Below are 22,633 nucleotides of genomic sequence, written 5' to 3'. Positions count from 1 at the left end.
TCACGGGCGTCCAGCGCGACCGTTAACGGCTGCGGCTACCTCACGCCCTCGCGGGCGTCCAGCGCGACCGTTAACGGCTGCGGCTACCTCACGCCCTCGCGGGCGTCCAGCGCGACCGTTAACGGCTGCGGCCGCCTCACGCGCTGCAGGTGTCCAGCGCGACCGTTAACGGCTGCCGCCGCCTCATGCGCTCGCGGGCGTCCAGCGCGACCGTTAAACGGCTTCGGCGAGCGGCGGAGTTCCCCCGTGCGCCTGGCTGGCCCTTCCCGAGGATGCTACTTGTCGCAGTGGCAGAAGGAGGGAAGATGAAGATGCCTGGGGCGCTGTTGCCTACCTCGCGGCGCTGCGCGGGGAGCTGCTGGTGCTGTAGGTAGCCCCGGGCGCTGGGCGCGAGAGGACTCGCCATCTCCTGAGCGGGACCAAGCCAGGGCGGAGCACGCAGGAGGAGGAGAAGGCGGCCGCCGCCATGTCGGTCCCACCGGGCGGAAGCACCGCCGCAGTTGAGCGGCGAAGGGAGGAGCCAAGGCGAGCGGCAAGCCCGGACCGCGCCGGGGCGGGGTGCTGGGAAGGTCCCTGCCGGCTCCGCGGTGGCCTCGTCGTCCCCGGTGTCTGGGAGCTGCCGCCGATCGCCGCGGTGGGGGAGCCGCGATGCCTCGGGGGTGCAATGAATATGCCTTCCAGCAAGGCTCGAACTGTGCAGCCAGGGCAGGCRAGCCTGTGGTTTGTGTACTGGAAAGGCGAGCAGCTCGGCTCTGTTCCCCCGGGGCACGCTACAATGCTTTGCGGGACTGTGGCGGGAACTTTGATGCCCTCGGGCAGGAAAGCAGACAGAGCTTTCGGGCCTTTCGTCTCTTCGTGCGCATCAGTGACCCCTATGAGCTTCAGTTCTTCAAATGTGGCATGACCTTTTTGGACGGCAGATTTTGGGCTATGTAGAAAGGAGAAAAAGGACTGAAATATTCTGATCAAAGTACACAAAAGTAATGACAGCCTCATCTGCAGTATTGGAGCACTGACAATTGATAGATTCCTTTTTGAAGTTGTTGGTGCTTTCCAGAGATGCAATGCATTAGTGAGGCAGTAATTTCTGCTATGGCATTTATTTGATCAGTGTTCAGGTAAGGARCATGGCGTTAAGTGCTTGCACAGAAACTGTGCATATGATTTTTAAATTTTTTTCCTCCTAGAGTCCTTATCAGTTCCATTATTATAGATACAACATGTGTTGTCTGCCTTTGCTTGCCACCTCTTATTTTGGAGGTAGCAGCAACACTAAACTTTGCATAATCTGGCATGAGCTATCTTAATTTTAAAGCCTTATCAAAAGGAATATTTTACCAAGATTCATTGGCACAGCTACATACAGTATCCCTTCATTGACACAGCTACATACAGCATCCCTTACCCTCTTGGTTATTTCTTACCAATATACTGTTTCAAGAAAACTGAATGTGTGAGGACATAGAAGACCCATGTCAATTTATGGTCCTAACAGTTAAATYGTCAAGATAGATCAAAGATATAACTTTGCCAGCGTTCTAGCATTGAACATTCTCATAACATAACATTCTCATATTAGTCACTTTAGCAAGCGAGATGAGAAAATGAATGAAAGTAAGGAAGTGGAGTACTTGAAGGAGAAATATATCATGTAGTGATGTTAAGATGTATTAAAAAAGAGAAAAGTTGAAGGGGATCACACACAAAAAAAATCAGGATGGGGAGATGAAAAAAATGGCAGTGGTCTTAAAAATGGGCGTGACAGAGCAGAAACTTCCATCAAAAATTTCCTTTTGTTTAACATGAAATTTTTGCAAAGGTTCTCCACTTTTTACTTTTTTTTTTTTAATACAAGGTGTGTACCTGATTGCAAATCTTTGAACTACTGCTGCTGACATTTCCCACATAAAAGATACCCACCTTTTATTTTTTTCTGGAAAATGAGTACAGTAGAAAAGACAGTTGTTTTATTAATATTTGTTGATAAAATTTAATATGCCAATTGAGACTTGAAAATAGCTTTTTTTCAAAAGTAAGTCACTTGTGAACAGACAAATACAGGCAATCATATTCTTCTACCAAGTGATGCTAAACTCAGCAGAAAAGCATAGTTACCYATTATCTTTTATTCAAGCATGTCTTTTCTATGAGTAGGACATTAGTGATGTATAGTGACCACTGCAAGCAAATATAATTTGTTCATTTACTGTAGTAGGAGGAAGAAAATGTTTTTGTGTGTATGTGTACCAGTGCTCTAATTTTCATCTAGCAACCCTCCATTTTATATTGTCCTGTTTTGTTCATACAGAAAACAAAACAAGATTATTTTTAACATACATAACTTTAATTACTTAAAACCATAAAGAGCTAAGGAAAGAAATTAAAGCAAGTGGGTTACAGGACATTAATAGACTGTTCAAATACTGCTTAATAAAGAATACCTAAGCAGAGATAATCAGGCCATTTTAAAAGTCATAAGTATCTTACCCTAAGACAGTTACTTTATCAGATTATTTTGTCAATATAGAATAGAAAGATATAGTGATGTTATTAAATGTCCATTAAAAGCCCACTAGCGGGTGGTCTTTGTGTTCAAAATATTTTCTCCTCTCCGCTGTCTCCCCTTAGCCAAAATAATGGAAGTGTGAGGAGACAAAGAAAAGAGAGACAACGCATGCAAAGCTGAACACATATTAAGGAAGAACTCTTCAGCCCTCAGGAAATGTTCAGTTGTTTGGTTGTTATGTTGTTTCTTTTTTTTTCTGTTGAGAAGTGCTGATCTGCAAGCAGACTGAAAAGAAGGCAGTACAGAACGTACAGAACATTATCTTCCGTTAATACATGCTCAAATACGTGTTTATATGTATGTGTATGTGCGTTATTATGTATCCTGATGGTAGCTTGCCTCTCTTAATGTCTTGTGCCATCATCACCATCRGAATTCCAGACTGTGTCTTTATATTGTATTTATAAAGCCCTTGAATGTATTAGGATACATTCAATTCAATTAGGATTGCGTATAAATGCAAGTTTTTCTTTCCTTGTTTTCAGTGTCATGTTACAAGTTAGTCATTAGGTGGCAGCAGTGGCATACGTTATTCCTGCTTATCCTGTTACTTTTCGTTCTGCTGCCTTTATAAATGCAGCATTTTTAAGTTTGGTTCGAATGTCACCAAGAACATTATTGACAACCTTGACTACGCATATTTCTAGGCAGTCTGTAGCAGAAAGATCAGAGTATATACATTTATTGAACACACGTTGTTCCGCAGGAAATGGAAGAGAAAGTAAAGACAGAAGTGTAGAATCTCCTTCCTTGAAATATTCCAAAGCCGCCTGAATACAATCCTGGACAATATGCTATAGATGATCCTGCTTCAACAGGTCTGGGTAGGGTAGATGATCTGTAGAGAGCCCTTACAACCTCAATCATTCAGAGATACTATGAAATACATATTATGCTATATAGAATTTGATTTTAATGTCAAAATAGAATGTGTTATTGCACAACTATTACTAATAATGACAACTATTCCTAATTCCCAATAACTCTTTCTCTATACTGTTACTCTTTATAGATCTATACACAAAGAAGAACAAAGTATCTCAGTGCTTGAGCTCTTTGCTATAGATAAAAAGGACAGAGACTGTACATTTTGAGCCTTGGGAAGCATCTCTTAAGTTTGATGACATATCTTATTTGAGTTTATATTCTTCTTTAGGTTATTCTTTAATCATTAAGAAATAAGAACATTCCTCAGACTTTTAATATGAAGCTTTAATCTTCCTTAGATCTTATGTTCCAGATTATTTTCAAAAAAAGACCAAAAGAAATTCTTCTTCTAATAGCATGTCTCAGCAAAATGTAAGAGCAGCTTTCTGTGTGGCTCTTACTCTATTATGCAGACATAACTAGCACTGCTACTGAGAAAAAAAAAAAAAGAGAAAATCTTCATTTCTGTGACTTGGTAAAACATTTCCAATTCATTTGCATAACTAAAAATAAGGACTTTACAAGGTCAGGYCACAATTTTCAACATGGTATTCTTGTTAAGAATTCAGATAAGGTTTTAGTATAGATAAAGGTAACCATATGAGACATTTGTCTCTAAACTCTTGGCATTTTATTTACTGAAAACATAGATATTGTCCAAAACCTTCCTGAAAAAGATGTATAGAATAGCTGACATCTGCATGTCATCTGCATGTTACAGCTGCTTATGTATCTATAAAATGTCATCCTTCTTTATTTTCGAGGATTTATGGAATTAGCAACACTGATGTGGCAGTGGTGCCAAGTTCTCATGAGTTTATTTCTGCTCTTTTATGGCACAAAACTTGTGTCTGATGCAAAGTTAAAATAATTTCCGTCACTTATTGTTTTGTTTTTCTTTCAGGCAAGGACAGATGGTCCTTTCAAATGCTTTGTTGCTGTGGGCTGAWGATGTATTTTGCACAGAGTGAGCTGTGAACAGCTGGCTTTTGTGTCTAAGGTGAGTGCCTGATTGTACATGATGAGCATCTAACTCTTTAGAGTGTTCAAAACAGGTGAGGAATAGCTACAAATTGTTTACTGAGATGGGTTCTGGTGAGGCAGTGGTAGTTTGAGATTAGTTTGGTAAGTTAGCCTCTGCTGGGTTTTTTTTGAAAGAYGCTTTTATAAACTGACAAAGTGAATTGGTATCCATGGGCTGGGAGATTTGGTTGTACCCCTGTTGGAAGACTCAGATGAAGGCAGGCTACAGAAAGTAGCAGGAGTACAGAAAAAAAGCACTCATAAGGATCTAAGAAAAAGTGCAGTGGATCTTGGATCTTGACTTCTGGAAAGAAGATCATGGAAAAAAACTTACAAATAAATGCTCAGAATGTTCTGGTTAGTTTTAAGTGTTTAAAGTGATCTTTGTGCTAGTAAAAATGTATTTAATACCCTCACGGTGATGGAGGCAATATTCCTGCAAAGAAGAAACCACAGATCAAAATGAAAGTACATGTTAAAGACAGAAAAATATGGTATGTTAAGTGATCTTAGTTGGAAAAACTAAAGGGATAAAGAGGCCTTTTAAAATAAATTCTTTATTCAGTATATTTCTGAACATCTGCAGATATTTACTTTCATTGGAGATTTTAAAAACTTTGCTGATGTAATTATATTTTCCTGGTTTTGTGAGCTAATTGTAGAGCTGATTTAAAGGTAGTATTTAATGAAGAAGAGAGGAGTAGCAAAGTTGCTGGAATAAAAGGTATGGATTATATTGTATTTATTGTCTGGAAATTACAGGAACAGTGTTACTCTGAAAATTGTCGGGTACTATCACTTTATGGAAAGGTCATTAATACAATAAAACTGATGAAGAATCAATGCAAGCTGTGCTACAATAGGGTATTAGAGATATCAACAGTAAATGGAAAGGCAGCGCCAACTGTATATACTAAGTGTAGCAGCTTACTTGGGATTGCATACTTAGGGTGGCTATCAAAAGTGGTGCCGTGCTGCTTAGCAGTTAAGAGAAAATGAAGGAAACTGAGYTGAGGTGAAAAATCACGTTTATGCTGACATACAAAATCAGGAGGGACAAATAGTTCTTAATATAATTTTCTTAAATAGGTTGACGAGCTTTGCTTATGRTGCCAGTGGTTTTGTGTGGAAAACTTGTGTATTATTTGTCCTCCGTGTGCAGGGCATAAAAGCCTGTCTTTCGTTACCTTTTTAGCTTGACCATGAGAACTGCTTGAAATACAAGGCCTTCACTGGCAACGTGTTCACTTAAATATTCTAATAATACTGGCAACCTCCAAACCTTACAATAACTGTTGCTAGCTTGGCAAGTTAAATTCTAATTGGTGCTCATTTTGGGAGGTATCTTCCAAATGGAAGAACATTGATGAATTGGTATCCAGTGAGCAAAACACTTGTCTGTGTTCTGCTGGAGCATGAACACCTTTATTCTTAATGCTAAATGGAATATTCCTTTCAAGAAAGTTTCCTGTCTTCCCCCAGGGATAAATTGCATTCAACTGACACATTATTCAGATGGCAATAAGAGCTGCTYTTATTTTTGGAGGCCATTGCTTTAAATATATTAAATGTTTTCATTAAATCAGGTTCCTTACAATGCTGCACAAATACCATCAGTTTGGGAAACTCTTGCTTCAGTCACTTAAAGTGGAACTTTTGATGGAAATACTTTTTCCAATTCCAGATTACAGGTCAAAGAAATAGCTGCAAGAGTTAAATGCATTTTTAAACTGCAGCAACAGACTTGACATAACTGTAAGTTTGGCTATATATGGGCACTTATCTGAAGGCTACTGTTGGGCTTAAATTTCTTCATGATCAGTATTTTGTGATTTTCAGAGAACTGATATCATCAAGTCTTATTTCCAGAGAGGGACTCTAAAACATGGTAAACTTTTGATGTTTCTTCTTTTGCTGGCATTTATTCTTGGGCAATATACTCCCATGCTGAAAAATGAGTGGGAGGCAAAAATCCAAAATTGCACAACAAGATATTTTCACTACTGTTTTAGTAGAATAGTTTGTGTGTGAAGAAAAATATGACATAGAACTAGAGGGAAGAATTACAATAGTCTTCACTGACTCAGTTTTAAAAATGATGTATAAAATAGGCATCTGTTTCAAGASGCAAATTACCCTTTTTACCTGTTGAGGAAGATGGGTTGTTGCCAGGTTCTAGCCTTAGTTTTTGGTGCATACCAGGCACTATGTACTAGCAAAAAATCTGCTGTAGACTCTTGGAATTTTGCAAATTTCTGCTGCTCTGGTCATATGAAGCCAGACCTACCTTTCTATGTAACCTTTGTTATTCCTGGGTTGATCAGACAGTGAAAAGAAAATGTGGTGATTTCTGATAGGCTTCTTCCTCTAGAGGAAAACTTACTATATGTGCAGATGTACTGCAGATGCGCTGAGTACTTTGGTTTTGTATTGCAGTAAAACACTACCTGTCCATCTGTGAGTTTTCTATGAGAGAGAGAGAGAGAGAAGGTTAGGGATTAGTCCAACTTCTAACTGTGATAGAGCCAAGTACATATCACTTTGGTAAAAATGGTTGTTTTGGATGAGAACACCTATCTCAGCTTCCTGTTTCTGACAGTGCCCGGAAACTTAGTTCTAGGGAAGATTATAAAAAGACACATGTAGCAAGAGTTTTCCAGAATCACCTTTGTGCTTCCAACAATTCATTTCTCAGGGACATTCTTATCAAGGCAGCAGTCTTTGGACTTTTTACCATAAGTCTGAACATTCTCTGTAGGAGACTCTTATAAACTTTTAATATTTACAACATGCTTTTCTATGACTTAGTTATGTATTATGTGGTTAACCACAATATTTTGTTTCCAGACTGTTTGCTGCAGTCAAGCAAATGATTGCATCTGTGTAATCTTAAAGTATTAAAATACAAAAGACTAAATATGGGCTACTTGTTACAGTAGACTTTCAGTACAAATATTTATCCATATGTAACAATGCTTTAAATAGGATATACTTCCTTCCTCAGTCTTTTACAAATGTCAMAATGCTGTCTCAGAAGAGGGACATTGCCATTTGTCATGGCAACCTAAACAGAATAGAATGCTGGTTTCCAGGTCTTCCTTCTGTTTTTGCCTATRATCAGCCAAAAAACCATTCATCCCTCTGGCATGAACTGTGTAGCCCCTATCATAGTAAAACCATGAAGTAAAATGCTCTTTATTGTACCCTGACACTCTGTTCTATTCAAGCAAACAACCCAAGGATAATTGTGAAAGCAAACCAAAATGAGGAATAAGTAAATTGCRGAATACATAAAGCCTGGAAACATGTGTTTGATTTTGTAATTACTTCTGTATTCTTGTCTTTGTTATAACAGCATATCATACATGAATACAGCAGTGTTTGAGGAATATGGGAACCAAATGGTTCTGGGTAAAAGTACAGGAAGATTTGCACCCTTATATTCTGGTCTCTTTTTGTATCTGGTTTATGTTTTATATTCTACACAGTGGTATAGACCTTGGCAAAGGGGCTTCTGCTTTGCAGAGCTGTGAGGGTTCACACAGACTCCCCTCTCTTTTTGGTGGTCTGGCATTGTCAGGAGAGCTATGGGTACATCATCCCAGCTCCTAAATTGTTCCTCAACTGAGTTTTGTTCAATGAAAGCCCACAGACCTGTTGATATTTTGTCTGCCATCCTTGTGCAGCCTAGCAAACTGAATTCTTTCAAGATTTTTAATTAAATTAAAACTAAATTAAATAATGTGTTAGCACCCCAGCTTTCTGTCATTGAATCACAAATAGAATAGATTGTGCCAGATCAGTCATCCTACTAATGAATTGCGCCCTGTGTTTAATATTTCTGTAAACTTGTTGTAATTAGGCAGGAAAGCATAGTTGAGTGATGCTGTGTGAGCAGAGATTTTGCAATGTTAATTAATCATTTTGACTTGAACAAACATCTGTAACTTCTTCCTAGGAAATAGTATGCCTAGAATCAACTCAGATAGATACTCATATCCTTTCTTAAAGAATTTTAGAGGTCTGGGAATACTTCTTCCCTGGGTCGCTTGTATGATCTGTTCTAGTAATGAACACTTATAAAACAAAACAGTTTATTTTAAAGGGTTTATATCCGAGATTTTTGTGTGTGCACTGATATATGCGTGAAGGTAAGTTTCTCATCATGATTTTTCATACAAACATTCACAGTTGTTTAGGTGACAATGTCTTATAAACTTTCCTTCTTAGACAAGGAAAGACCAGAGGTTTTGAGCAGTGATATAACTATGTATGGCACTTTGATACACTATATCTATGAGATGATCCAAAGCTGAAGTAACATCTACTTTTTGCATTAAATGCCTCAAAGTCAGCAAGCAATGCACTGAATTCTCCATTCCCTGCTGTGTTCTGTTCACAACTACCTGCTTGACCACAGGTTCTCTCAAGTGGCACTTACTAGGTTGAGTAATGAGGCCTGTTTTATTTTATTTTAACCTATGTCTACTTAGTCTAGGGTGAGTGGTCAGCACTACAACCTACTTCCTACTCATAAGTACTGCATTAGTAAAAAAGCAAGGCTACTAACTGCATGAAAAATGTACTGTAATTAATTTTCTATTTAATAATGCTCAAATAACCATATACTGAAGAAAGGGATTTTTGTTTGTTTGTTTGTTTGTTTTTTGTTTTAAGAATGGAAGTATTTTATTTAGTGTAGATTCTGTGATGGGGTAGCCCTGAGCAGCTCATTCCCTTTTCATCCTCTCATGCAGAAGTCAGGCATAGGTGTTTCCGCTGTACTGATGTAAACCTGGATTTGAATGAAATGAGAAGCAGATCTTCTGGTTCTTCAGAATGAGGAACTTTCTTTAATACTCGTCTAGTTATGTTTTTATCTCTAAAGTAGATTCAAAATGCAGATCTGTTTCTGTTCAGTGCATATGCACGATACAGCTTTAAGCAGTTGAWATTCAGCAGCAAACATGAGCTTATTTTTAAGAGCTACTCTATGGGTTAGATAACAATTCTAGTTTCCTGGCAGATGTTAAGGAAAAAATGACCATGACACATGGATTAATCTTATTATGAATATCAAAAACAGAATGATTTTAATCGCTGTCCCCAAAACTCATAAGGATCGCTCCCGCCTTTCTCTTTACAGAGAGATGTAGCTGATATATCCCTGTTAGCTACTGGCATGGCAGCACTGCAGTCCCTGYAGTGTGCTGGCAGGAAAAAAATGTTCCTTGAAGCATCTGTGACCTTTGCTTAAAGTCTTAGACAGCAGCACTCTCAAATGCTGAACCCAAGAAGTCGTTCATGGTGCCATTAGTAAGTATGCTTTAGTTCCAAATAGATTATAACTTTAACTTGCACATCTACTATCACTGTAAGAACATTACTGTTTTGGAAGGGATGTTTTTGTGTGTCTAAATAAGGAAACATGAACAATGATATACAAGCGTAGTTGCATTAAGATTACTCTGGATAGGATTTTTCATACTTGTAGGACCCTCAGCAAATTAAACCACTATGATCATATTTTAAATTTTTAATCTTTGAGCTCACTTAGGATCCTAAATTTCACTGACTTTCAGTTTGATTTATTATGTGCTTATGTCATTCCTGCAAATTACATTAACTCAAGGAAGATTTCCAGGCTATTTGGAACCTCTTGTCTCAAATAATAATTATTTTTCAATTCCATAGCTATCTCCTACTTGCATTAGTTTTCTTGTAAGGTGCTTTTAAAGGTGTTTCAGCTGTGACATTGTTGCTTTTTAGCTTTTGTTTTTCCATCTAACCACACCAATACCGAGGGGATATGGAGGTAGTGAGGTAGTAATACCTTCAACTAGAACAACTCATCCGCCGTTGTAACGACATGACTAAAACCTAGCRTCTATAAAAATCCACTGGAATCAGAGCGGGAACAATTCAATCTCAAAKTTATAATCTCAATATTTCTCTAGGTATATTGCAAGCCCCATAGAATGGTAGAATTTCAAGAAAGATGGCAATGAACTATATATGTTCTTGCTAATATTGTAATGCATTGTTAATCATGGGCTATTGAAGGAAAACATTGCTAGTAGTTAAGACATGATGACTAGTAAATAGGGTGTGCCTTTGGAAAAACCCTGAAATGAAAAAAATGCTCTTGCACTAAAGTAGAGAGAACTGGTATTTTCCATAGTTCAGTAACATACTGGTAGCTAATACAAGTGAGTTCATCCACATGATAGTTAAATATATGTCAAATACAGCAAAAGAGCAAAAGCATATACAGGCTGAGTTTGCTGGTAGTGTAATTCCATTGTCTTTGGTGCAACAAATTCTAGGTAGAACTTTTTTTTTTTTTTTTAATAGATGAATAAGATTTAAGAGTTTAAGACTTTTSTGTAATGATTCATCTCACAGCTTGTGGGTGAGATGTTATATATCATGTGAATTAGGACAAGAAGTCATTGGAAAAGTAGACAAATAATTCAGGTCATTGCAAAAATCCCATACATTTTAGGAAATATGAAATTGCAATTTTTGTCATAGCATAGCTACTTAAGAAGAGCCCTAGGGAACTTTTCTCATTAACATCAAACATCTACTCTTTAACCACCCTTTTTTCCCTTGCAGGATTTGAAAATAGTCTGATAATGTAGGAAACATTGTTCAAATTCAATAATGTCCTGTTCTTGTTTTGTGCAGAAGAGAGTGTTAAAATGCATCTTTGAGGGAAAAAAAATGCTGTGGTGAAACCTTGGGGGTGATTCTTATGTTAGAAAGACTTGCTTGTCACTTAGAACAAAGTAAAACTAAATGAGAACACCAAGTATAAATTTCTTATTGTATACACTGCTGTAATTCTAAGTGGAAACTGCACAGTATTCTCTTCAGAATGAATGAATTGGTAACAAGCCCTGTTTGCTAGGAAAATTTTAAGAGCTGCATCACCGCAGTGCTGTTCTGTTGGTCAAACAGAGCAGGTTTTTGTGTCATTAGGGATGTGATAATCTTCCCTAATGAAGTGTGAGGACAATCCTTCAGCACTGTACAGTGTCAGAAGAGAGGAGACCCTCATTCTTCTGGCATAATTACAACTTTCGTTTCCCTATCATTAAACCAAAGGGGATAATTGGTCTTTTCCTCCTCTAGGGAAGATTCAGTCCCTTGTTGTAGAAAGCTCTGAAGTTATCTAAGAAAAATACCTTTTGGTTTTCATATATTTAAACAGAACGCCACTTATGTCAGAGTGAAATGCAACCTACAGTACACAGCAGCTTCACAGTATTATTGTTAAAAGGCATCCTTAGTGTATGGCAAAACCACCAAACTCTATTTGACAATTAAATAACCTGAATATTTTCACTATCTAGGGAAGTACAACAGTAGCCTGAAAAAGAGTTTCTATTTCCATGTACTTATGTCTCCCAATTATACTATTTGATCTAGTAGAGAAATTATCCTTACCAGCAAACCACATCTGTCTTATCAACGGACTTTTGCTCCCTTCTGGCTTAGAATGAAATGGGGAGAAATGACTCTTACAGATTCCAAGTAATGGTGTGTAAACATTCCATTTCTTTAATGATTCTGACTTTCTGTGTATGACTAAAGAATTGCATGTATACTCATCATCTTTAATACTGAAAATAAGTGTTTTTTATTTAGTGTACCATGAGCCTAACAGGTGAGCTATTAGGTATATTGTATTTTATCACTTAGTGAGTCATTATTTCCCATGTACTTTGCTACATCTGCCACCAGAAAGCCACATTTCCTTCCAACACATGATGACAAGGGTAATAATTTAGAGTGCCAAAACTCATGCTTTAATTAGCCAGGCCAATGCAGGTATAGTTAGAAAGATTCCACAAGCCATTGAGGAATCTTTACTATTTCAGTCTTAATACTTTCTTCTTTTCCAAAATTCCTTCTTTCTCTTCCTCTAAATCTGGACCTGGCCATTTGGTTTCCCTATTTGCTCTATTTTCCTCATKAATATGTTCAGGTTTTCTAAAATATTATTTATATTAGCTCTTTTGTGGAACTCATATCAACTGAGCAGCTACAACATGTAGCTGGGAAACAGAACACTATAGAAATAGAAGCTTCACAGAAAGCCCATTGCAAGAGATTGACTTCGTTAAGATTTTGATCCAAAAACTTCCTCAAAGACTTTTCATGCAGGATTATTTCAGTCCTTTAGCTGGATTGACTGAGMTGAGGACAATTTGAATGGCATCGATTTGTTTTGTATTTATCATTGGCTTTTTCTAACCGTAGCTCCAGAAAATGCTTTTACAGAAGTTAACATTGTGCAAATCCTCATGTTGCGATAGGCAGAGTTTCCCAGGAAAGACTGAAGATGAACTGCTATACCGCATGGACATTGGCATAGTCATAATGGTGGGGAGCTGTCTTTGCAAATGCTAACCGAGGACTATGGGAAATCACACTGATGAGAAATTTTGTTTATTTGCTTTGAAAAAGCAAATCAATGGAAGAGGCTTCTGAAATTGTAGATTTTCTTTAATTTCCTTGTTGTGAGTAATTCAGTAGGAATTTGGGCACCAGCTCTAACGTGGTTCTTGTACACAGTAATAGTATGCTCTCTCAGACTGTAATTACTCTCTTATTCATGTACAAAGTTTCTAAATCATCCTGCAAAAGAGGAAGTTATAGATTCCTTTTTTTTTTTTTTTTTTTTTCAAGCTGACAATGATGTTCATATGGTCAATCCAGCATCTAGGCTATGAAATCAGTAGCATGAGGACTGGAAAGTTGACTCAGTGTGCTTTTTGAAACAGACCACTGAGTTTTATTGCCTTTTATTTTTCCATGAATCTAAGGGGAAGAGTTTTTGAGCTGTTCTCAYGCAAGCCAACAGAGGCCATACTTTGTAACCCATAAATATCGTGATGTCTCTATATTATTCCAGATGCAAAGAAGAAACTTCCTGTTCTTATTTGAATTGAACTGGCCTCATAGGATTTTTCCTCTGAATTTTTCTAATCACTGTCTAAACCCATGCAAACATTTAATCTTCACAAACAGGTTTATCAAAGAATCCTACAGCTTATTTCTTATAAGGAGAACAGCTTTGTTTCCTGAATCTGCCACCTGCTACTTTTGTTTTTTTGCCTGACTTGCTTTTATGGTGGAATTAGGACAAATCATTTCTTGTTTGCCTTATGCATRCCTTATTATAGAATTTTAGTATTGTATTAGCATATAGTATTATAGAATTTTATCATATCATTTTTTGATTTTACTGATGTTCTGATTTTGATCCTCCCACAGTGAGCTAAATTACCTTCCTTCTTCCTTTAAACCTGGATASAAAAAGAACTATCTGGAATTTGGCTTGTGCCTTTCTCATTTGTAATCTGTGTCTGCCTGATGAGAAAAGGGCAATCAGTCCTGCCAGTTTTCACTCTTCTCTGACACATGCTTTGTATGGAGTCATAGGAAGATACTGTGCACTGATTTTAGGAGAATGGTTTATGTCATGTAGCTCAGGTCATGCTAATGCACTTCTATAATCTTTTTTTTTTCCTTCAAGCTTCAGTGGCGTTCATATATATATATACATATATATACCTCCCATTTACTCTCCTAAGCTACCTAAGAATTGCACTACATAATGAGATCCTTGCAAAACCAGTTCAAGGCTCCTTGCCCATGTAAAATGACTTTTTCTGTTCTAAGGATGGGGAGCCTGATCTACAGTTGGATCAGGAGGGTCTTGCTAGGGTAGAAGAAAAGAGACTGCTGCACGCGGGGAAAGTGCTGTGAAAGAGCCCTGGCCTGAAGCTATCCCATGCTTATCACTGAGGCTACAAAGGCCTCTCGCTCCAGTAGCTGGCACATGTCTTGCACTCTGATTTCTCCTTCAGCAGATGGTCTGATTTTCCAGGAATCTAGCAGCAGACCTCTAGCTTACTCAGTGCCCCAATATACTTCTTCTGAACAAAAATCGCATTGTTTGTATTTAAGGTTAGCCTTGACTATTCAGCTGTTTGTTTGTTTGTTTGTTTTGAAGCTCTTTTAAGTAGTGTTTGGGCAACTAAATCGCTGTTGATACCTAGTGAAAGTTGAAGATCCATGAGACAGTTGACCTGAAAATCACTTTAGTAGGAAGAATTTTTAGCTAATTTATATGTTCCACCCCAACCTGCCCTGTTACCATGTTTAAAATGTGATATGGCACTGCCACCTTATTCCAAATCTCATCTAAATTTTATTTATGAAGATTTCTCTTTTACACTCTGTAGCCTACCATTCACATGAACAAGGATAGCTCTAACAACTTTGTAGCTTTCCCCCCAMAAGGAAAGTTACCAGAGATTACATGAGTTGTAACAGACACTATTGCTTTTCTTTGAAAGTCATTCAAATGCTGTGATGAGGAGCAGCAATATCAGTGGTAATTTTCACAGAATGATATGACCATGAGGGACCTCACAGCTTGATAGTACTGATTTTTGCAACTCCTCTCTGTAAGGACCCACTGGCCAAAGAGGAGATTGAAAGAAGGAGATTCAATTTTGCTCAAGCTCACTGACAGCAGAAATGCCTTTTCACAGCTGCTCATCTGTAATGCAGAAACCATCTGAAGCCTGGAGCAGTGGTACACAGCAGCATAATGTGCACTGAACAACTTGTTTTCAGTAGATGATGATACATTTTATAAATGGTAGCAGTATTAGTGGACACTGCAGCAAAATGTCTGCTTAGCATTGCAAGGTTTTTCCTCTGTGCTATCTGGAAGGGTTAAAGTTTAGGTTTAATGGCAACTTCAGCTTGATTCCTGTGACAGTTGCTTATCCTATCAGAAGACATAGCCTTAAAGAAATATCTTTCCTGGGTCTTAACACTTCAATTACTTATTTTATTCTTCCAACATATTCTGTCAGAGCAGTCATCCCCAGCAGCCCAGCAGAGAGCTTTAATAACACTGAAGGCCAAATCACTGCTGATTTTTTCACACACACTTTTTTTTTTTTTTTTATGATGGCATTTTTTTGTGATTTAGATTTCCCCCTTTTCTATAGAAGTAGTCATCAAAAGGCTACTGTTGCTGTGAAGATTGCAAAATACTGCTAGGAACAAAATTTTGTAACTTTGTCGCAGAGGCTTCTCTAACAGGAAACAAAATTGCTGATTGATTTTCCTGACTTTTAGTTCACTTGCTCCATTATCAAGGACATGAACTCGAGCTGTCTGCCAGTACCAAAAGCAGCCATATGGGAATGGATTTTTTTTTTCATAAATGAAACTTAGATGTACTCAGATTAGACAAATAGATGGATATATTTAATCTGTTTTAGTAGACCCTATGCTCTAGGAGGAACTTTCTCCTTCTGTTGAATCATTTCGGTCTCTCACACTTGTTATTATTTTGTGATGCATCTTTCATTTTTAACTTGCCCAGTACTTGCAGTCTGAAGGACACTYTCTATTTCTTGAATGGCAGAACAGAAAACAGGAGCCCTGGGGGGCCTGTATAAGAGCTGGCTTCAGGAGGATTCGATTCTCTCCTCCCCCTGTGTGGCTGCATTGGGGCCTGCCTAAACCGGCACGGTCCAGGCACTCAACCAGTGCTTTGGGGGAACCATATCTTTGTCCCCCAGTTCTCATATTCCTTGGCATACTAAAAATGTTGCTATAACTGTGTCACTTTTAGATGAGAGTGCAACATTTTTGTTACAGATATGAAAAGACAGAAAGATTTGATGTGTTATTAACGTCTCTGCTGTGAAGTGACCCAGAMTCAATATGTTTCATTTACCAGCATGGAGCCCAGCAGTTGGTTCACCAGGAGTTAAGCCACATCTTGAAGGAATAYTGTCACCTTGGGCACACATTCTGTCTTGCAACATAACAATAAGTCTGTATTTTTTTCACATCAGTAATCTTTATGAGGCAGATTCTTGCTACTTGAGAAATAGAAATTGTCTATTATGTCTGGATAGCCCCCTAAAATGGAGTTAAAATGCCATGGAAACAACCACAGCAATCTATATTTTTTACAATTAGGCATTGTCACCTTACAAAAAGATCGAGGTTTTAGCTCAAATACCATTATTTATGTTCAAGGGAGACTGGCTTAAATCAGAGTACGTGCAGAGAAGAACTCTGAAGGTGATTATAAGATTAAAGTATTTATATTTTGCAAAGAGATAAAAAGAACCTGTTGAGAAGGGATTTTGAGGGGCTTTTTACAGATGTATTACTGAGGAGAGAAAGAGAACCATTTATGCAGAGGATTTAYAGAGTAAAAACATCAAAAGATTTTTAATTAATTCTGGTCAAAGGTAGATTAGAAATTAGATGAAGTTTTCTAAGTATTCAAGTAGCGGTGTTGCTGTAAGCTTCCTTCTAATAGCAGATCTGAGGGCCAGTTACCTAAATCTTTAAGATGATGCCCCAGAGAGGCAATAAGTTAGTTAGAATCTAAAACTGCAATTTTGGATAGAGCACGCAGAATCACACAAAASTGCTTTTGTCAGGCATTTTTTCATTGGCACTTCCTCCTGCAATGTGAAAGCAAAGTAAACTAAGCAAAGACTCCTGCATTATTTAAGTTAAGCAGTTAAATCTGAATTAAATACCATTCTGAGCCAAATACTGGAGTGGGAATTCAGCATCTTTTTCAATACATTTSTAAGGAAAAGCTTCTTGTGGGAAAAATCTTTTTCAGTGATCTGTAAACATGTGGTCTTAATGACAAATCTGTTTTTTGCTCTGTGTTTTCTTTATAGTCAGTAGTCAGGCAGTCTTTAAATAATCTGTTGAGCTCCACAGTTGAGAAGTCATCTCTTTAATTTACTTGGAAACCTACAACGTTAGTTTTCAATAATCTTTCATGACATTCTGCATATGTAAGAGCCAAAAATGTGTCTGTTCAGATGGACAAAGGACATGTTTCATTTTGAAAAGAAAACAGTGTTCAAATATGTTATTTAAATGGCAAGAATATTTTAGAAAAGTATATTAACTAGTATTGCTGACAGTTTTAATCTAGGTTATTTCCATGTTTTGCATATCACTCAAAATATTGTATACAGTCATACAGAATTTTATTTGCTGTACATTTTTGTATATTATTTTATTTTTGCTTACTTTTCATCCCCTATGCTATGCATTAACCCTCACAAAAGTATTCAGGTGGCAAAACACTTAAAACATTTCATTCTGCTTGAAATGTTAGAGGGGTTTCTTAGACATTTTCTTTCCATTTTATCTCCAAGAAGTTGAGTTGATAGTTACTAAAATCCTTCTGAATTGAAGAGTCTACAGTATTAATTATGTGGAGTATTATAAATGATATACTATGCATTGTGAATATAGAATATATATTATAGAGAGAATATTATATATAATAGTATAGAATCTATAGTGTATTAATAGTCATGTTTTGTGGCAAATGCAGAATTGTTATGACTGTTGTTTTAAAGTTAGCAATATCCTCAATATATGTAAGACAAAAGAAAAAACCTTTCTAAACACTGAAATTCTACATCATTTGCTTCATTTCATTGAACATGCTGTCTCTAAGCAAGTAGTTGGCATTGGGGAAATCCTTTTTTTCTTATTCATTCCCTTAGTCTTTTTTTCTTTTCTTTTTTTAATTTCAGTAAGAATTTCCTTTGGTTAATGTTTCTTTTCTTTGAAAGCTACTCTTAAACTGAAGCACTCTTAAACTAGGCAAAAATGTACATTACAGCCCTGTAGAATGAAGCTCACAGGTGCTTTGGTACAGCCACCAGTTTCGTGAAGGCCAAATCCCTGGTATGGCTAAACTGGTGCAGGTGCTTCCCACTGACCAGTGTAAAGTTAGGGCTTGCATCGGATGTTGCTTTAAATGCCTCTACGGTCAAAACACAGTGTAAAATGTTGCCATAAAAAATGCCAGCTTACTAGCTTTGTGACAAGCTATGGACTCCATTGTTTTCCCTTCACAAACTAACAATTTCTGCATGGAGAGAAATTAGAATAAAAAAGAAAAAAACAAGAGTAAAACTATGAATACCCTGACCCTGGAGACACTTAAAGGTCAGTAGCATTTTGATGCAGCTTTGGCTTGTTTGCAGAAATGGCTCTGTTTTCTTTCCTCATGTCATTTGTTGGGTGAACTGTAATGCAGATATTATAATGAATTACTGCAGACACAATACAGTGAGATTGACTGATGGATATATAAAACAAGACTAAAATCAGACTCTCCTCTAGTAGAAAAAAAAAATCTATTTCTTGATTCTCTTTTGCTTGTTTAATTTACACCGGTGGGMAGTCATTCAAAACTATTATAAAATAAGCTTGCACAGCTAGGTATGGTGTGTAATTCATCTCTGAGGTGATCCATCTCTCCATAGACATAAAAGAAGCTCATTTGACTGATCTTTCCACTCTCTGTCTCACGGGCAGACCAGTCAGTGTGAGGCAGTTCTGGGCAATGCCTTTGTACTTACAGCTTTCAGGACTATTCCTCTCCGAAGCCCCTGCTTCTCTTACAGAGCAGAGTACTATCCTCAGGAACCCTGGATCAATCTTCTTATTGAGCTGACACACACAGTTTATCTGGTCCTTAATTCTTAATTTCAGGGAGATATGAGACGAGCCCTGCTTCTGCCTTGCCCAAGGGTTAGCTAGCTCTACTCCTTCTATATTGCTTAGCCTTACTCAGAGCACTGAAGATGTCACATGCATTGATGTTAATATTAGAGGGAATACATGGGATACCCTTTGAAAATCTGGAAAAATATGTCCTTTGGTGGAACATTTCTAGATAATTCTGATGTATACCTGTGTAGAATCTTGTTAATTATCATCTTCACCCATTTGGCCTGGGGATCTAAACAGATCTGCTGGTTGTTCTTCAGTGTTGCTCTGCAATGGAGTGAACATTTCACTTTAATTAATATTGGTAACTGAGCAGGTCAGAGGAGAAGGCAGACAGACAGAGAGTTTTATGCTCAAGGGCTGCCAACTTCTCAGCATTCGTAAGAAAYACCTTCTATTGCCTGCTTCATCTACTTACATGATTTCCACTRTGTGGCAGTGTGGGCCCTTAGGAATCATTTCTATATTGGCCAGATGCTTTGGCGACATTAATCCTTTGGCCGTCTGGATGCAGTGACACCGCAGCTCTGCTGCCAGCATCGTCTCTGCAAGGAAAGGAGAGGGAAACTTATTGTATCTGAAATTCAACCCAACTAAGAGTAAAAAAAAAAATGAGTAAAGAATACAGAAAGGATAGAAAGTTGATGCTTCAGTATGTAAATCAGTTGCTAACTATGAGTTTAAGGCAGTAGCTTCACTGAGGGAGAACAGTGTATCTGAGATGTGCAGATTTTGTGCACTTAATTTTAGGCTGCGGTGGCAACCTAATTATCTCAGCATCCCACAATATCAAGTGCAGTGGAAGAGTACTGGAATTATCRTAAGTGTAGGAGACCTTTCTTATGAAAGGAAGGAAAAGCTATCTGGAARGCCAGATAACTACCCTCCATGAATACATCCTGAGGTGAAATCTGTTTTGCCCAAAAGTCAGCTCTGCTACTTAGTGTAAAAGAGTCGTTCAATTTACGAGCTTGATCAAGATGCTGGAGGAGGGGTGGGGCCCTCTGAAGAATCCACACTGTGTAAGYACAAGAAACCTAGTAAGAAACCTAATAACCTTTGGAGTGGAGTTTGATTGGATTATGCCATGTAGTGTACAACATACAGGAAGACCAAGGATTGGGTTTGCTGCTGCCTGACAGCCCTTTCAGACCTACATTTCCCTAGTGAAGCAAACAAGTTTTATCCCAGTTTTTGAGACTGAGCAGAGAGGTGAAGTAAGTTACCTAAGATTACAAACCAGGATATTCAGGACTTTCCCAACTCCACTGACTACAGATGCCGGAATATCTTTCTGGCTTCAAGGAAGGATAGCACAGGTTAAAATGTGCAGTGACAACATTGTTCCTACAAAAACAATCTCTATCTTTGGCTTGAAATTCCTTATATTTGAACAATGGAATATACATGAATATATGGAATGTATTTGAAAGGGGACATTCACTGCTGTTTAAGGCAACCTCAATAAGCAGCAAAGATAGGGTCCCGATAATTGGATGCAAGAAGTTCTTACTAATATAACCAAAAGCCCAGGAGCTGAAATTTCAGTCTGTTCATCTGTCTTCTGTTCCTGTGGATAGTCTTGACAACCCTTTATACTAAAATGMAACTGCACATCCCAGGACTCCGAGCCATGACCAGCATTCACACTYCTTTTAGATGACAGATTTTGGAGAAGTGCAATATGGATTAAGCAAATAAAGCAAAACCTTTTACCTTGTTTTATATTTTGATGTGATTATCCACCTGTTTCCTTCTATATCCAATTTTCTGTCCAGCTAAAACTACTAACGGTTCTTCTGGCAGAGCAACACCTCGCTCCTTGAGCAACACCTCATTCTTTCCTGACAGAAATCTAAATCAAATGAACTTCATAGTGAAGCACTGGCAAGTGCAGAGCATCACCATGTAGCAGAATTGCCTTAACTWAACTTTCCCATTTTTAGATAGAGTCTGCCTTCTGCAGAGTCTGCAGAGGAAAARCTTCCCAAAGGACACGACAGCCTTCACTGCAAGGGAGTATGAAGCAGTGTCCTTCTCTCCAGTGTCCGTTTTTGAGACTGGCCATGGCATATTCCAGCTGTGTTCTGTCCCAGGAGAGACTGACATGTGTGTCACCTCAACATGAAGCTAGGATGTAGGGGGAGCATATGTCCATACGATGCATAAACCTGGAAGCATTACAGACCTTTAAACTAAGCATGCTTTCTGCCCATAAGATACTCATGGGGTTTTCCCAGCAGCATTTTTCTTTTTTTTGTTTTGTTTTGTTTTGTTTTGTTTTGTTTTGTTTTGTAATCCTGATGCTTCTCAGAAAGGGTCTCTAACAGATGGCTGTTGAGTAGAAGAAGATAGATAAACTCAAAACTAAGGTTTCATCTGTGGCCTCAGAAACACCCTGAAAAGTGGTAGCAATGCAATATGCTGCTGTTCCTGCAGGCTGTTTGGTTTCAGGGCTTATAATTGCTTATAATTTCTTATAAGCAATTCTTTCTTATAATTATATATTATAAGCAATTCTTTCTTATAATTATATATTATAATATAATAACTGCTTATAATTTCATTTTAATCAGTTATGTAGGGGACAAGTTCAGCTAGGTCAGTGAATTTCCACTAGCGGAAGACCGATAGGTGTCATGAAATAGACCCATGGATACAGTCTGTGGATATATTTTTTTTAACGTGYGATCACAAAGATAATGTGAGTATAGAAGTCCTACATACTTTACATAATGTGAAAGCCTTCTGTTTAGTTTGATCATATTGATCATATTGAACACAAATTGAAATACGAAGGAAAATAAAACAAATTTTCTTACCAGGAAAGAAGCTCGTAAAAGCGAGAATCAGGAGAGCACTTGCAATCTTGCTATCCATGACTGCCCTCCGTGCCTTCTTACTGTGAACTGAAAACAAACTTGACTCTGTCTCCAGACCCACATGGGACTGCTGACAGTTATACTCTGAAATTTGTTTCTCAAGCAAATGCACATGCAAAGGGAATTACTTCTTGCTCTTGTCTTTTTGCACAACCAAACAAATAATGGGGAAATCTGAGGTGGAACAGACTGTGCTTCCACACCTGTTACCTGGCCCGATGTCRGAGGCACTGTGCTTACTTTGACTTTTTCTTGCTGCCAGGAAAACAGGGAAAACCTCAGGGAGAATGAGCAGTGAGAAAGATGTTAAGCTTTGCTTCTCATTAGCATTTCTAGCTCACTGCTTGATTCATTCTGTCTGAGTGCTGAAATACAATAAAGAATCAAGTTGCTAGTAGACAATTACTAGAAATCTAATTGATTAAATTGCAATTAATTGAAAATAAAAAGCATTAGTTGGATAGGATGAGGAAGCAAGAGGATTATTAGACTAAGATAATGATGTTCAGTAATGTCTTACACCTAGTTAAGCCTATGTCAGGCGTTCAGTGTTGTGGGTCTTCTGTCTTTGCATGATCAGGGTATCCAGATCAGAGTATCCAGATGTTAGGACCACYTTGCAGTT

General features: G+C 37.9%; 1 protein-coding gene across 4 annotated transcripts in view; it reads right to left on the bottom strand.

The window, feature by feature from the left end:
* LOC112950076 (probable bifunctional methylenetetrahydrofolate dehydrogenase/cyclohydrolase 2) overlaps window positions 1-468 on the bottom strand; it is a 46,808-nt gene extending 46,340 nt beyond the window's left edge. For all 4 annotated transcript variants that reach the window (XM_026042546.1, XM_026042544.1, XM_026042545.1 and 1 more), the window contains exon 1: window positions 335-468. In XM_026042546.1, coding sequence (XP_025898331.1) covers window positions 335-468 — 134 coding nt within the window. The remainder of the gene's footprint in view (window positions 1-334) is intronic.
* Between the last annotated feature and the right edge of the window lie 22,165 nt (window positions 469-22,633).

Source organism: Nothoprocta perdicaria, unplaced genomic scaffold, assembly GCF_003342845.1.
Source record: "Nothoprocta perdicaria isolate Ctin4 unplaced genomic scaffold, notPer1 scaffold_307, whole genome shotgun sequence".
In the NCBI taxonomy this organism is placed as follows: Eukaryota; Metazoa; Chordata; class Aves; order Tinamiformes; family Tinamidae; genus Nothoprocta; species Nothoprocta perdicaria.
The sequence above is the reverse complement of the archived record's forward strand: the minus strand, read 5'-3'. Positions and strand labels throughout refer to the sequence as shown.